This window comes from Falco naumanni, chromosome 4, assembly GCF_017639655.2.
Source record: "Falco naumanni isolate bFalNau1 chromosome 4, bFalNau1.pat, whole genome shotgun sequence".
In the NCBI taxonomy this organism is placed as follows: Eukaryota; Metazoa; Chordata; class Aves; order Falconiformes; family Falconidae; genus Falco; species Falco naumanni.
The window spans coordinates 64,822,673-64,840,027 of NC_054057.1; the positions used below are offsets into that span (position 1 = coordinate 64,822,673).

At 46.6% G+C, this 17,355-nt stretch overlaps 1 protein-coding gene across 8 annotated transcripts in view; it reads right to left on the bottom strand.

Annotated features, from left to right (window-relative positions):
- The window catches only part of RFX2 (regulatory factor X2), a 60,495-nt gene that overhangs the window by 23,698 nt on the left and 19,442 nt on the right, over positions 1-17,355 (bottom strand). For 2 of the 8 annotated variants that reach the window (XM_040592139.1, XM_040592143.1), the window contains exons 2-5: positions 6,924-7,036; positions 4,189-4,278; positions 3,113-3,192; positions 2,172-2,436 (exon numbers count right to left, since the gene is read on the bottom strand). In XM_040592139.1, the coding sequence (XP_040448073.1) occupies positions 2,172-2,436; positions 3,113-3,192; positions 4,189-4,278; positions 6,924-7,028 (540 nt within the window). In that variant the 5' untranslated portion in view covers positions 7,029-7,036. Of the gene's footprint in view, positions 1-2,171; positions 2,437-3,112; positions 3,193-4,188; positions 4,279-5,648; positions 6,403-6,923; positions 7,037-7,766; positions 7,994-17,355 lie in introns of those variants that run through there. The other 6 variants (XM_040592142.1, XM_040592137.1, XM_040592141.1 and 3 more) reach the window with 5 other exon arrangements.

A 17,355-nucleotide genomic window follows, 5' to 3' on the forward strand; every position in this document is an offset into this window, starting at 1 on the left:
ATAGTGCTCCATTGGCCTAGACATTGGATGGGACTGCTTCACGTGCTGTTTCAGCCCATTCGATGGAGCGGAGCATCATTATTTGAGCAGACGTGGCAGACGGGTGTCTCTAAATGCCCTTGCACTGCTGGCCACTGACATCCATGCAAACACCACAGCTTCCTTGGCTGCTTCTGGAGGAGCTGTATTTTTCTTTCTCTCCACAAAGTTCTTAATCCTGCCTCAAACACATTTAGCCAGGACGACAGCCTCTCCAGCCCCTTTAACACCAGCCTTTCCTATTCTCTTTTAAGCAAGACATTGCAAGGAAAACCAGTGTTCCTACCCATTGATTTCATTTAGTCATTGCTCTCCTGAAGCCTTCCACTATCTGTCCACCCATTATTATGCGAAATTCAAAGCAGTTATCATGGCTCTGCTCTATCCTGCTGAAAGAACTGAAAGCCACACACAGACACATCCCTACACTGTCTTCCACAAGCTATTTCATCCTCTTGAGCCCCTCCACAACAGCCACAGACATTTTATGCTGCAATACCTTCCAAAAGTTCATTCCTACATACAACAGAGTATATTTATTTCAGATGCATTTTCATAAAGATCACTTCCTATATTCTTTTTTTGCTGAACAGCTTTCTCTCATGTGACAGACAGCTACAAACTAACTGTTCATGGGACACTTCTATTGACACATGTTCTACTCAGGCTTTTTACATTGTGCCCGTCAGCACGGAGATTCAAAAAACCCAAACCCCAACTAACAACAACAACAAAAAACCAAACCACCAAAACCCAAGAGTAGTATTGTGCAGCTATACAAGATGCAATCCCACGCAGGTGACCAGATCAGCATTTACCTCCTTCAAAATATCAAGCCTGAGCAAAAATCAGAAGATAGTCCAATGCTAGATTTTAAATACGAACAGTTAAAACATGCGCACACAATTGTCACACAAGAAAGAGACTCCAGGTAATCCAGATACATCTGTCATTCTCTCTTCTACCCAAAGCTAAGGATTTTTCCCCTACTCCCACCTAAGGCAGAGCACATTTACTCCAGGATCAAAAGGCAACTTTTCAAGGCACAGAGATTCAAAAAACATGAAGTTGATATTCTAAAACTCAATGGGGGAAAAAAAGCACAACCTAACTGGCCAGATTTTCCTGAGTACTCAGTAGTGAACAGCTCCTGTTTTTCTCCCTGGTTGGTGCTGTTCACATTTTTACAATCTGGCCACATACACTGAATTACACCTACACCCGTAATTATGTTTACATACAAATACATAAACACACACAAGTCAGTCTGGAGAGGAAGGTGCGCAGTGTCCCAGAAAATGAGCTGCAACTCACTCCTGGCAGCAGCTGCTACTACGGGCTGGTAGATTCTCAGATAAAAGCCCTGGTAGCTACTAGCTGCAGAAAAGCTGTTTTGTGTTAATAGTTGTAGCGCCTCCTCCCCCCCCCCCTTCCCAAGTCCCACACAGCTGTACAGCTGTGCTCTAGCAAGCTGGAACCTCAACTGACAGGTGGAGGAACATGTTTTAAAAAAGTTAAGAGCTTTAAAACATTTATGTTTGATCAGTGTTATCCCTAAAATCCATTTTCTGTAGCATATGGCATGGATAGAATACACAATGGTGTAGGAGATAAATACAAAGACTTCTCGATCACTGTGCATTTGGCATGACCAGCTTGACATACCTAATGTGCCAATTATTCACGGTGTTAATAAAGGATTTTTCATGTCTCTTCATAATTTAAAATATATATTACTTTATTTTTGGTAAGGCAAGACCCATGTTCAGACGTTACACTTATTAGTGTAAATACAGACAATTCTTTTGAATTGAAAAGCCGAAACGTTTTGCTTGGGTGAAAAAAAACCCTAAAAACCTCAAGAATTTTCTCTTATCTCCATGCTGCATAATTTCAGTGATCCACTCAGAAAGCCTGACAAGCCTCTGCCCACCAGCAAGAGACACATTCCAAACTCCCGTTGAAAAGTATCTGTAGTACACCAGTGTCTATTCTCTCCCTTGCGTTTGCATGGCATGTTATACAGACATATACACAGCGATAAAGGCAGGAAATTTTATTTTCTGAAGGCTTTTCAGTTCCCTTGGAATAATTCCTGGCCCCCGAGCTGCAACATCTGCAGGGCTACATACCGTTGCTGGTGAGGAGCGTGAAGTATGTGACAGAGAATGTCTAGTGTTTTCCATCCCCCCATGAATGAGACAGGCTCCCGAGCCGGAGAGGATCGAACTTCCCCCAATGTCCATGGTGATGCCCACCATGTTGTGAGAGGGAATGGCTGTAGGAGAGGATGCCGCTGTAGTCACCTGAGCTCCACCTCCCTGCGGTTCGAAATAGGATGCTGCGCTGCTGGGGGTGTAAATCTGAGCGTCGGGGTTGTAGGAGTAGGCGGCTCGTCTGTCAAAGGAACGATAAGGTCAGGAGGTGGAGAGAAGCTTGCAGATAGAATCTCGTGGACAACGATTCTGGACCACCTTTGGAAAACAACTCAGCACCACTCTTGGTGAGATTTGCTCCACTGAAATTGAACCCTGGGCTATAGAAGTCAGTCCTGACAGTGTGAGACAGCCCTGAGCGAAGGGCCACAGCCACCGTGCAGCACGGAGCCCAGCAGCTGCTCTGCAGTCACTGCAAGCAACCTCAGAGCAGAAGGCTGAGAGCACCCCGGAGGGCAGCAAAGACATCAGGGCCAAAGCAGGGGCACAGCAGACAGGAGGAAGAAGAAACCTTCCAAAAGCCCCTTCTTCCTCTAGCAGTTGTGCTCTGGGCTCCTAAAGCCCCTGCACCTCACCACTCAACGGGCTGGGCAGAGGGGAACACCCGACCCCTTCATGTAGCAGGATTCCCTGGAGAACAGTCCCTCCACGAGGGCACCACCACCTCCAAGGCTGGAGTCTTGCAGGAACTACTCTCCTACACACAACGCACCATGTGGGACAGTTGTTCCTCCTCTTCCTCCCTTTAAGGGCAGGCAGAGCCCGCAGCAGCGCTGGGCTGGAAGGGGCTGGGAGGAGCGATGGGCTCAGCCTGGCTGGGGGGAACGGGGCTCTGCTGCAGCCAACAAGACTCTTACATGGTTCCATTGGTATAAACAGCTTCTCCTCCTTCCACATACTGGACCTGGGATGGATACACGTGCTGCACCGCTTGCACCTGAAACGAGCATCATCAACTCAAGTTACAGATTGCCTAGGAACAGCAGGAGAAATCACATATTACACCCTTAAACGGCTTTCAACCTTACCTTGACATTTAGACTTTCTTTTAAAAAGAAAAATAAAAAGAAAACAAAAATCCCATATGCTTAGGAATCCCAAAGGACATATTTATTTTAAAAGGTCAAATTAAAATAAATAAATAAGCAGTTGCTCCATGAGCAGTGGAAACAATGGAGCTGGGTTTCCTCTGCACACACGTCTCGGGGCTGGTTCTCTGCTGACTAATAAGGGTGAGATCATGCTGCAGCCTTTCCTTCAGAGAGGAGGTGAGCAGTGACCATCTGCACCCCAGCCCCCTTCTTCATCGGTCTGGGAGGGACGTAGTTGCCCTCTGTCAAGTTTTTTTTTTGGTTTTGGTTTGGGTTTTTTTTCCTGAAACTGAGCAACCAAATTAAAAATTGCTAGAGGAAAAAGTCAAGAGTCAGACTCACTGTCCACATGAAGCAGCACCACACATGCCTGGTTTCTTAGGAAACAAGGACTGCAAAAGGCAAAGTTCAGATAAATAAAAACACTTGCATGGCTCTGTCACCTAACCTTTCTATGAAGCCACACACAGGCAGTACATTTGTTTGTATAATTAAACTCCCAAACACTTTGCCTCTAAGAAAATCTTTACAGAGGAGGACTGCTTTTAAATGGCAATTAAAAGGATCCATCGAATCTTCAAATGTATGGAAGAAACTGCTACAGTAAAGGTTCTTTCTAAACTTTAAATATCTTGAGAGTTTCTTTTGCCATCGGTCTAAGAAAGGAAGAGAGAGATGGGGAAAGCTGCTCTCACGGTGATCTCCAGTTCTCTAACCACACACAAAATTAAGAGCATGGATTTATCTAAGCAGCTATCTGGCACAGTTTCAAATGTCGTGTGGGACATGAGGTCCTGTCGACATGGGGGTCCCTGCGTGGTGTCCCACCCTGGAGATATTACCTGTTGCGGAACCTGCTGAACTCTGGGAACAGAGATTTGCTGCATCTGCGCTCCTTTGGGAGCGGAGCCTGCTGCTTGGACCAAAACCCTCTGAAAGAAGAAGATACAGTAGCACACACTTACTTTTGGTCTGCAATACAGGTGAGTGAAGTATCCTCTGTCAAACTTTCGTGGAAAGCCTGCCCGCTACTCTAGCGGCCATTGTTCCCCTGACCTAGCATCCCTGTGGTCCCCAACCTTCCAGTGTAACCTGCATCAGACACCAGCCTGAACTCAGCACCCCCAACTTGGGAGAAGCTGGATCCACGATTTCTGACATGGATCATCTTTAAGTCTCCACCTGAGGAAATAACAGCTAACAGCTGATGGATGGGAGGCACTCAACCTGCAGTTCAGTCACAGCTAAACAAGAATCACTCCTCACACATTCACATTTTCCTCCTACGGCTGCAAAGTCTCTTCTCCGTACCAAACCACGTTCTGCAACCTGCAACAAGAAATCGCACCCTCCAGGCTGCCACACAGCCCTTACGGTTTCTACCAGCACCCAAAGCTCAGATGGTTCTGACCTCCCTTCAGTGCAACCAAGGGCACAGAAACACGTCGTGTTGCCTTGCAGTGCTCACTCTGTCCTCTGCACCATCGTTTCCATCGTTCCCCTGGCTCTGTGTTACGCTCGCCATTCGGTTTGAGGTTGGCCACACATCTCGTAGAGTGCTCAGCACCTTGCAGATCCAGCAAAACAAGCATGGGGTTGTGTTGGGGTGGATGGAAAGAAATGATTCAGCGAGGCCCGTGGGAACAGAGCCAAATATCAGTATGGCCTTTTAAACCGATGAGGACCTTCTCCAAGGTGACTGTCATCCTCGGTGGCTTGGGGCTTTAAAAATACCCAGCAGTTGAGCCAACAGGGCAAAAAGCTGAAAAACAACCCCATATGAATCTAGAAGAGACCCTGACAATTACTAGCTACCTTATATGTATATATTTCTGATTTTTAGTCCTCTGACACTCTCCCAATATGTCCTTTGTAACCAGCCAGAAATTCTGTTCTAGCAGAATTACAGGAATATGGTAATTGCCCAGATTTCTGCATCACCAGTCCCCAGGCTGACCTTCAGCAAGTCTAGACACGTTGGAGACCCTGCAGCTGAGCTAGCGGTGAGGACACGCACACGGGTGCCAGCCATCACTTTGTCCCCAGGAGGCTGTAACCAGTGCACCATGGGAACAACATGAGCCCTTGTTCAAGTCAGGCCTTGGCAATGCCACCTGCATCAAATTCTCAGCAAGACCCTTTCCTTTCTCCCACTTCTTACCCATGTTCCATCATTGCTTTTCCCAAAGAACATGTCTCCTCCTTTGGCACAGCTGCCCAGCTCAGCTACCTGTGTCATTTGTCACTGCCTGCCCGGTTGCTCCTACTACTTTCCAACAAAAGAAAATGAATCATCCCCAACCTGTAAGATGAGGCCATCCTGTTCATACAGCCTTCGCTCACACTGAAAGGTAGACCAGTGATCAACGATGCCGAAGGCTTCAGCCTCACACCAGTCATGCTGCCAGTAGCTCATTCTTTGTCCCGATGGTGAGAAGGGAAGGCTCTGGATGTTCCTCCTCTTCAGCAACTTTCCACGATCCTCTGGGTCTTCCTTAATCCTTGGAGTTCCACTTGATACTCCGTGTCATGATGACAGCACCAGCAAAGGCTGTATGGGTAATTTCATAATCCAAACCCAATGGGTTTTCTAAACTTCAACACGTCGTCACAGCCAAACTCACGTTAACGACTGATGATCCCTAAGCGACTTGACACTATCGACCAGCGGTATCCACATCATTACAATACCAACAAGAAATGTCACCCAGAGAAATGGAAGATGGGAAAGTTGAGAGATGACAGCGAGCTGGCCAGCCACGCACCCAGTCACAAATGTGAATGTCCACGTCTCCTGGTGAATCAAATGCTCCTACCAATTCACAATTTTTAATTGTTCCTTTCCGTCAGCATCCAATGGCAGCTACTTCTGCTCACTTGGGAGTTAGAGAAGGGTGTAGCTAAGTTGTACCCACCCATCCTCTTATCCTTCCAGCTTCCTGCAACAGAAACTTCTTTTGATAGTTCCCCAAAAGGCATAAAAAGGAACAAGTTTCACTTAACCCTTCCCATTTTGCAGTAGGTAGTTTTCATTCATCAGCTGAAGCTATCATTTCTCCCCTATCCAGAGACCTCCCAACTGGCTCATATCCATGTATGTGAATCGTGAATCTCCCCTCCTCGATTTAAAAAGTCGGGATCCACCTACCAAAGGAAGAGACCAGCATGTGGCTCCTCCACCCTCTCCCCCCCCCTCCCTTCTCTGTTGAGCTTGGTGCCTTATTTGCAGAGACACCTTTAAGGACTGTTACATTTTCTCCTGCTTTTGTTGACACATCAAATAATGACAACAGGATATTATATACTGAAGCAAACACCAAACCAGCACAAAGTGACTTCCTTGGGTAGCCAAGTTAAAATCTAAATCCCATGTTTTAAAGCTTCCATATTCATCGGGCTAACACTGAAATATCTATGGCCTTTATCAACACAAAGTGCAGCAACAGGTTCAACCCACTACCTCAACAAGCTGAGCAAAATCCTCTCCCGCATACAAAAACCTGGGATTAAAATACATCTGCCAGTAAAACAGGTCTCTTCTCCATGGAAACGGCATTCCCAGCTGTGCATACGTTACCTGCTGCGACGCTGGCACTGGCTGCACAACTGGAGCTTGGGCTGATGCAGAGCTGTGAAGTGCCACAGATGCTGCTGAGTCTGATCCACCCTCTGAACTCTGCATGCTCACTGCTGGGGAGAGGAGAGCAGAGGGGAGATCAGCCAGGGGACACACAGCACACACCGCAGCAAGCGCCCAAGGAACCCGCATCTAGAAGGAACAAAATCCCAGTGGAAGATCAAGGGGAAGTGCTAGGAAGGAAGATAGCCACCTTCCTACACAGAGGACTCTTTTTAGTCTTGGAGCTAATTTTAATACAGTATTATATTAAGAAAAAAGAAAGTTGCACAATTGTTCCACAGAAAGGAGAGGGAAGGAACAGAAAATGCACTTCTAAATATAACTGAAAAGTAGTGTTGGAAAATTATTGTGTCATAGTGAGGATCACTTCAGATCTGGAGGATCTGTAAGAGCATATTTTTAAAATAATTTTTTCTCCCCCTCTGCCTTATCATGTTTAACTACTGCAAAAAAGAATTTTAATCAGGTTTAAGTACATGCCTGGAACTTGGCTAATGCTTTCATTTGGAAAGCAGTGCAGTCAATTAGGGTTTATAATCACAACTGATAATCAAACATGAACAGCAGAAGAACAGTGATTCACCATCATTTAAAAAACCCTGAACCACCCCCACAAAGAAACATGCCCGCCCTCCCATCCGTGCCCTTGCCCCAGATGCCACTAGGGTCCCCAACCAGACACGCGTCATCGCCCACCGGTCCTGCTCCACGGTGCAGCCCTGCGGGAGCTGTGCCCTCAGCATCTTCAAGTCACCCAGGTCCCGCTGTCCCAGCACTCACCCAGCGCTGCTCAGCCGCCTTGGGAAGCACTCCCAAGGGTGATGTGGGAATGTCCTGGGGATGGGGAGATGGCAGGAGAGCAGGGCTGAGCGCCTGCCCTGCACACAGGCTCTCCATCCCCTGGGACTCCTCGCTCCCCCATGGCACTGCTCCAGCACCCCGTGCCCCAGAGACACCCAGGGCTGCTGTGACGGTGCTTCCTGACAGCAATGTCATTTTGGGGGTTTTGATGTAATGTGGAAGGGTGGGAGAGCCTTTTTTTCTCAGTTTCTTGTGAAAGTTCCTCTTCAAAAAACTTTCTCTAGGAGGGTTTCTGCTGTCACTTCAAAAACAAAAGGTTCAGAAACATCCAGGTTTGAGCAGTGCTGTTTCTCCTTTCTCAGCCTTGCTGCCGAGTGCAAACGCAGCCTCCAAATCATGGCATGAAATCTCGTGTCTTATTTCTCTTCCCCATCCAATATTTAAACTTTTTCCTCAACTCTGTGCAAGTTAAGAGGCAAAAGGAAAGGAGAAATGGAGGGACACTGCATCCTGCTCATTTGACAGCTCTTTGTGGTAAAAAGAAAGGCAAGGGGGAGGTGAAGTTACAAGTTACCTAGTTATTCTCCTTCAGCCACCAAAAAAACCCCAAATATTTAGCTTCTTCACAAAACAAGTTTTTAAGATTTTTTCCCAGTCAGTGCTGACCCCATATTCCCATGTTACCCATTAGCAAATTACAACAATCACTCTCCCGACTTCCCTGAAACCCCACAGCTTGCAAGTAATTTTCACATCATCTTTCTCGCATCCAGGAAAGTGTAGCCACAGAACCCACATAGTCGCTGCTCCAAACACAGCTACCAGATGAATTTAACAAGCCAGAGCCAAGGCAAAGAAATTTAGTCGCTGTTTATTTATTGCCACCCATGTCCCTTTGTAGCCCTCCGACCTGCCCGTCGCACATGCACAACCCCCTTCCCTGCAGCTCCACTATATAGAGGTGCACCTGCTTCTCCCCATCACTGCCTCTGCGTGGGTTTTAGCCAAAACCTCTCCACGAGAAGACACCAGTTGCAACAGCGCTGGGGTATCATGAAAAATAACAGTTTTCACAGTAAATTAATGAAAGAGCCTGCCATCCGTCCCTGCCCAAAATTACTTGCGACTAAACACTTGGCCAGCACTGTCAGCAGAGGAGGCAGGTTTACAAAGCTCACATGAAGATGCTCAGGCAAAAGAGAGACGTCACTTTTAGCACAGATATTCTCCTGACTTTTGCAAGAGTGTTTTATTGTCTGACATTTGTGCCCAGACCTCCAGTTCACAGCTTCCTAGGGTTTTGCGAGTGGAAAAATATAGCATGGTGTGGTTAGAGAAGAAAGGTGGGTAAATTGCCAAATATATTTTAATGACCTATTTGAGAACGGTTCTGGCAGGTTCAGCTCTTGGCATTTCAGGTCTACAGAAAGGTCTCTTTCCAAGTGCGGTTATAATCAGAAAAGGACAGCCAGAAGAGATGCCATCTCAAAATTGCCACCTACTCATCTCTGCTGATAAATTTTGTCTTCTGGTTTCCCTCAGTGACCGAAAGAGACCAGAGAGAAGCAGGCAGGGTGGAAGATGAATTGTCTGCTGCCAAAATAAATCATCAACATTATTTTCGGATTTGTTACAAAACGCAGGCTCTGTTAATGATGACAACCAAGCCAGACACAAAGACTCCGAGGAACTGTGCAGCTGGTACTTCCAGACAAGGTAGACAGACACAGAAGTACTGGACCGCCAAGGCACATGTACAAGACCCCTTATTATTTTGTTTATTGGTGAAACATCCTGGATAAAGAATAATTCATTTCCCATTAAAGCCATCCTGTGCTTCCTGAGAACTGGAGAGGCAGATATGTGCGTGCCATCTGCTAACATTAATTCGCACTGATGAAAAGCTGGTAACAGAATTCCTACACTCTGAGAAACCACTGCCAGGTGTTTCAGGGCTCTGCCGATGTCCCGGAGCACAGGTACCGAGTGAGCCAGCAGCCGAGCCAGGGCGCCAGGGGATGGATGAAGCATTGGCTTTCAAGGAGGAGAGGGAACATGGCACCCAAAGCCTTGCTCTTTCCTCTTCTTGGGAGCCGTGTGTGCCGAGCATCCCGGTAGCTCCGTACGGAATGCTGGCAGCTGGAGCACCGGCACGGCTCTCTGGCAGTTCTGCCGCATCCCTAAAGCAAATGCCCAGGAAAGGACTCGCTGCTCTCCTTCCATCTCATTTTTCACCTCCCACAGGGGCGAAAGTTGTGCAGTGTTCTTGATCACCCTAACAGAGACTCCGGCGGTCAAAAGCCTGTTCCACAAAGATCTATGATTTGGTGCCTCCTCCCGAGATCTGGTCTAAGGACGAGAGGCTCGTGCCAGCCATGCCAGCTCCCCGCGCCTGGCGGGGGGACAACCACAGCGCTCTGGCAGCAGGAGTGACTGACAGAAGCCATCAAAGTGTCTCGTGGCTCCTGACAGCCGGTGAAAGCCTGACAGCTTGGCAGCCGCCCTAGTACCAGGGAGTTTGCACAAATTCATTAGCTAATTAGTCAACAAAGCCGCTGGTGGGGCACAGAGAGGATCAGCAGCCACAGGACAATTTCAGCTCCAGGGCTCCTTACCAGGTTAAGGAGAGCAAGAAGGCAAGGCAGTTGTAATGCCAGGGGAATGAGCAGGCAGGACCTGACCATGCTTAAGGAATAAAAATGCAGTGAGAAGGGGCTTATCCAGCCATCGGCAGCGGTTCAGGCAGAGGCAAGTTTAAAATTCTGGTTGCACAAGACAGCCGGTGACATCACGTGCGGCGTCACCACCGTGGAAGGCGTTGCAGAAATCTGGATTCCAGATTGCATCATCACTGAGTGAATCAGGCCGATAACAAGGCTGGTGCCTCTGGAAACCTTCTGTTTACACACAGCTATCTCGGTATCCAAGCAAACAGCAGTGACAGGAAAGGAAATACAGAAAAAACTAGTAACTTCTGGGTGCTATTTCTGGTTCTGCCACCAGCTTTGCTCCGTGACCTTCAACAGGATGCTTCCCTTTCCCCGTGCTTCAATTTTCCCACTCCTAAAAAAGCCACAACGCTCCCCTAGGTGAGGGATTTTTTCAGCACTGGTCTCAGAGGGCTGTCAAAGTCTGAATGCATTTGAGAAAGACAAGTAGTAATATTACAGGGGTTGATAAAAACTCCAGCTGTCACCCTTTCATTCACAAGCCACTTGCCTTCATGTAAATAGCCTTGCCTTTGTTAATCTCTCCTGCCTAAAGCATCTCCAAAATGCTGGGAAAACAGAGATAAGAGAGGCATTCAAAAATATTTTCCACATACAAATTTGCAGCGAGAGGAGAGGGGGAAAAAAGGAGGGGGCAGCAGAACAAACACCATATAGCTTCCTCCTGCAAGGTACCTGCGAGCGCCCAGAGGGGAAAACAGCAGCATCCTCTGCAACATTCCCAAACTCTCAAAAAGAGTGTGGGGAAGGAGAGGGGCTGATGCAAGAGCCCCCCAGCAGCGGGAAGGGTGCCCGTCCTGGGTGCTCCGTCCGTGCTGCAGCCCACGAGCTCTGCCATCCAGGATGCGAGGAGGAACTGCAAGTATTTTTCCACAGAATGTTTTAATATAAACGATCAGCTCCCTAACACTCAAAACAAAACCGGTTCGGAGCTAAATGCGGAGCTCTCAGGCGTCTAATAACTACTGCTGATCAGAGCCAGAGCAGGGAGTCTGCCCCGGGGAAATATTTGGTTTATTTCTCTTCGGTGCTCTGGTCCTCGCTCCGCAGGACCAGCAGCACCAGCAGCGATCCCAGGCGGCTCCAAGACTTCAAATAAAAGAGGATTTCAGCCCCTGCCTTCCTCAGGCCCTGGGTCGCTTCTGCAGTAATTGCAACCAACCTACCTGGTGGTTTTATACCAGAAGAACTTCACTAGAAGTATATTCACTTCACCATTTGAAGTCAAATATAACTTTCCCCCCTCACTACCACCACCTTATTTTAATTTTTTAAGAGCAGCCTTACATAAATCAGGGGTGGAAGTGGCACAGCCTTGGCTCTCATGTGGTATTTAGGTCTTGTATTTACATATCTTTGTTTTCTGAAGGTGAAAATGTAAAACATATTAGTTACCCTAGAAGAGAAACCAGCGAATGCTTTTTTTTAATCCAGAATAACCATATAATCATACCAGTGTTGCTTTCAAAATACTAAAATTGCTACTGTTTCAGTGAACCACTTGCTCACTTGAAGACAAAACATATCATTTTTTTATTTAATTTGCTTTTCAAAGCTTACTTGGTCATCCATTAAACTTTTTCAATTCCTTTATTTCATCCTTCTTTTCTGGTAGAACTTTTGAAATAGAATATAGTACCGGTACATAACTGAGGGAAAGAAAAATACCTTGGATGAGGGTTTTGTTGTTGTTTTTAAAAACAGTCAATTATTCTACCTCTGGGACAAAGTTTCTCACAGGTACTTATATTTAAGCTTCCCAGTAAACCTTGGTGGGTGTTATTACCCCTACTTGGTAAGTAATTCCACTGCCTCTCCATCTGCAGTTTGTAAATGGGCTTAACAACTTCTTCTCAAAGGGGTTTTAAACGTCGGGCATAAAAATCCGCCAGGAAAATGACTGCCTTGAAGTACAAAACCCAAGACTAAATCAGATTGTGGATCACTGAAGGATGTGCTTCATGGCTTTCATTTCAAATTAAGATATAAAGGTTTCAAATTAAGATATAAAGGTGGGAAAAGTTTATTTTTCCAGGTGAACCTGCTATAATTACCCTTGCCTTTTTATTTCTGACGCCGTGTGTTCTTCAAACAGGAAGCAAATGCCAACTGCATTAGCTCTCCAGCTAAAATGAGGTATCCTGGATTTTTAATTGCCTGCATGCATTGTCAGAAACATCCCATAACACAAACTGACGATAAATCTGAAGCTAGAATATGTATGGTCATGGGGTCATCAAGGTATATAGGGTGGATGCACCAGAACTGCAGGAAACCTCCAGAGCTGGATGCGATTGCTAAAGGCATTTTATAGAAAACTTTACCCGAAATTAATGCCGTAGGTAACCTTTGTACATCTTTAATATTATCATGAGTTAACGAGATTTAGTATACCCGACAGCCAGGGTGCTCAGCTGGGCACAGTTTGTGCTCCAAGTTTTCTTTCTGTTCAATAGATCTCAGGCTAACCGGGGGGGAAAATAACCAGGGAATCACATACAGTCACATTTCCATATGCAAATCCATGATACAGCTATGAATTTTTTATACAAATCTCCTGATATCTGTTATCTTATGGAAAATAATGGGAAGATTGCAGTTTAATTTAAAAAAAATAATTCTCTCTCATCCATAACATTGACATGCTATGATCAAAATTCAAACCCAGGTTTTTGCTTTTTTTTCCCTTTTGTTTGGTTTTCTGCATTTTTTGCATACTTTGAAAGGAAGGCTTATATTTAAAAATAGTTATTTGGTTTCTGGAACTTTTATTCAGGTTTAGTTGGCTTGGAGCTTAGATAAATAGGAAAACCAGAACAGCAATAACTGAATTCAGAAGAAATAAAAATGCTATTGAACCATCACATTCTATATGGGCTCTAAATGGTATTTTCTCCCCTGACCATAGAAAAAGGAACTAGGGCTTTTGCATTTAATAGATTCACTACCAAGAACCCTCAACACTCTCAAAAGTGACTGAAAATAATAAAAGGAATGCAGGGAATAGCAGATTCTAGCTCTCTTTTCTAGCAGATGCACACTACCCATCAACTTCATCCACGACGCTCTATGCCACATTTATTTTAGTAAAGAAAAACTTCCCAAATATTTTCCGTTTCATTCAACATTTTTGGCTTAGTCTCTGTTTAACAATTTGCCCTGAAAAGGCATTAGCTGTGTTTTAACCAGAGCATAGAAAGGAAGTGTTTCTTTCTTTGGAAGAAGAAACTTCTTTATTTGATGTGAATGAAAATGCAACCGAGTGAATTATACTGCCTTAGAGCAGAACTGAGGCAAATACTTGTCTCCGACCCAGCTTGCCTCCTGCCTCCACATGCATCCTTTATCCCCGCTGTGCGTGTCTCCAAAGCACGGTATCTCCAAGAAAAAACAAGCATTGTCTTGAAATTACAATCAGGAAAATACTATTTTTTTTTTCCGTTGCCCAAAAGACTCAGAAGCCTGAGGAGCACAGGAGCCGGCACTTGCAGCACAAGGCTCTGAAGCGAGACCAAGGGCCAAGTACACCCCCAGCTTTGCACCCTCTTTGGAAAAACACGATTCCAGCTCACCCATGCATGAAAGCAAAATAAATTCTTCCCTTTTGGATGGCTGAGCCAAAGCAAACCTGCTCTGCCAGCATCCCTATTTAGCAGTTATCTTTTCCTTCAGACCATAGAGGGGATGCTCTCAAACCTTGTCCAAAAAGTTGTACAACTGGTCACAGTGATATTAGCCTGACTTGGGGAAGCTGCACTATCCCCTGGGGTTTTAACTGCTCTAAAAGTGCTGGAAGAAGAGCCTGCTGTCCTGACTTCCAGAGAGAGCCAGGAAACACCGGAGCAGGTCAAGACTGGACAGAGCCTTGGTGCATCAAAACCTGGACATCCACACCAAAGCCCCTCATCCCGCACTGAGGCCAGTCCGTAACGCCTGCGGCCACGCGATGCTGAGACCCCCACAGAGCCCAGGAAGCTGAGGGATGGTGCTGGCACCCTCGCCAGCAGCACCAAGCCCTCCTGTACCCCTGTGTGCCAAGGGCTGCGGCAGCGCTCGCCCTTCCCAACCCTCCTCCACCAGCATCCCCGGCCAGCAGAGGATGGGGAGAGGCTGGGACCATCACCAACTGCAGCTGGGAGCGAGCTCTGCCAGGCTCACCGAGCTGGCACTAAAGCGTGTCCTGAACCCCGTGTCACAACCTTTAGCCTTTTCATAAGCGGTGCTAAGTGGAGGGGATGGAAGGGGGAAGCAAACACGACAAGGGACTCGGTAACAGGCTGATTCTGGAGAGGCTGCTCATTACATCGCTTCAAAATGTTATAAACAGAGAAGGCACCAGACCCTTCCACTGATTAGGTTAAATTAATTTAAAACAGAAGCAAATGCTGCTTGTCTAAGAGATCCAGTTACCTGGAAACACAGATAAACCCAAAACACAAGCTTCAAGGGCAGCAGGCAGTATAGCTGGGTGGTGGCTTTTTTTTTTTCTTTTTTCAGAAACCTGGTCCTCATGGAAAAATACAAATTTGGAAATGGTTTTTATTAGGAAGTTAATAATATACTGCAATACAAATATACACTCAGTCTTTAATTAGATTTCACGAAGTCAAGTAATATATATATATACACACACGCACGTAACTGTTGTGTAACAGCAGTTCACTAATCTTTGCTGTTTCTTTAAAATAACTTTCAGAGAGGCAGAAGAGAGCAAGGCATGTATCTGTGCTGGCTGGATAACCAGGAGTTTCCTTAAGAGCCAGCTGAGACCGAATAGCTGAAGCCCTCGTGCTGTACGCTGCTGGCAGCTGTCTGTGGCCAAACCCCACGTGCACGGGTCTCAGACCTGAACAAGGGCAAAGAAACGTTGTGAATATCCCTCCCGTACAAAAACCTGCCCTGTTTTCTTCCTAGGTTAATAATACAGACACTTTCCAAGTGTCAAAAACCAGGACTGGATTCCTTGGAACCGAATGCATCCCTTCTGGTGCTCAGAAATGCAACCGATTTACAGCCGCACTGCATTTCACCCTCAGCCTCTCAACAGACATACCTGCACGAATCCCGGCTGTTTGCTCTTCGGAAAAAGTCCCAACAGCTTCCAGAATTTTTAGCCTAGTACGACCCTGCTAACAAGCACTTGAAACTCCCTGTCTCCTTCCTATTAACTAGCTAAAAACTTCACTTCAGAAAAGCTTTGCTACAATGATGGCAAATAATGCTGCCCATGAAACAATGTATGGGGATCTGCGGAGCAGCAAGAAAGCTTTCAGGTCTGCGAAGAGGAATTAAAAGTTACACGCTACACTGTACGCCATGTCCAGGCCCTTCAGATACTGGCTGCAACACACACATTGATGCTATCTGATGAAAGCAAGCACAAGTTCTGGGCTCAAATTAATAATTTCCCCATATTTTTAGTATGTGCACTGCAGGGTTTTCCCAGGGCTGCGAGTCAGTACAGTGCATCAAGCAAAAATCTGGCACAAGAGCATTTCAAAGGTTCCTACTCTAGGACCAATCTCAAAGTTTCAGTCATCAATCAAACCACAACATCTGGTTACTTGACCCCTGTGGTCTGTAGCTCTGGTTCTGCACGCTCCCAGGAAGATCCCCGGTACCTGGGTACAGCCAGCCCTCCCCCGACGGAGCTGGGCTCCTTTTGGAACACAGAACTGCAAACCTGGGTACTCAACTGCGTTTTTCCAAGACCTGCTTTTATAGCTTGTCCCATTGCAGAAAACTATGGAATATGTCGCATATTTTAAATTAATTCCAAGAGATCAGCTTAATTGAAACTGGTACACTCATCAGCACTCACTTTTTACTTGTTTAGGCTAGACAATCCTTTCCCTGGCCTTAAGGCTAGCCAGCCTTTGCACAATTTAAGTGTGAAGTCGGAGATGTGCTGCAGCTTTTCATTTCGATGTGGGGCAGCAGCAGCAGCTGTCTCCATCATGCCTATCCAGTGAACAGCACATACAGACGGAACCGCTGCCAACACAGCCCAGTACATTGTTATTTATTGATATAGCACCATCCACAAGCATTGCGATGCTTAACTTTGTTAAGTAGAACAAGCCACAAACATAAACTGTGGCCCTGTGGAGAACAGACAGCTTTGTCTCAGATTTTACAGCACCAGCTGAGACAGTGCTCCCGTGGTCTCTGGGAGAGATTCCACCATGGGGTGGACTGAAGCAGGGCAGGAGGGGATAAACAAGCAGTCACGGGTGTTACTGTTGCTGTGGGTTTATACCGGTGAGTTGGAGAAGCCCCAAAGGAGAGTTGGAGCAAGGAGAGAAACAAGTGGTCGCTTCTCCCCTCCGAAAGGCAGGTAGTGCCTGGGCTGGAGGAGGAGGAGGAGGAGGAGGAGGAGGGCTGGCTTGCTTTCTCCTAACACCAAGGGCAAGTTTCTCTGTCTCTCTCGAGTACTTGCATGAGCTCTGACCCCACCGTCCTCCTGCCTGCACACGAGATGCTCCTCTAGGCTGCGCTAACTCGGCCCACTCCTGGCGAGCATCACCCTGAGCAGGGACTGGTGATACTGGGGAGGAGCCACCACAGAGGTCTGGGTGGTTCATCTTCCACAAAAAATGGAGTCTTGCCCTTTATGTGATGGTGCCACACCAGAACATCCTGCAAACTTTCCCCATGACAGTCTGGGATCTGCTTATTGATGATTCTGCTTCTACACATGCAGTAGAACTGCCCCGAGTCCAAAATGTTTTGCCTACGTGCATTTGCAAGTGGCTGATCAGAGCCACAGGCTGGCATGGTGGGGGGGTCCCACAACCAAACTCATGGTTGTTCTCCATCACAGCACCCAGTGCACTGCT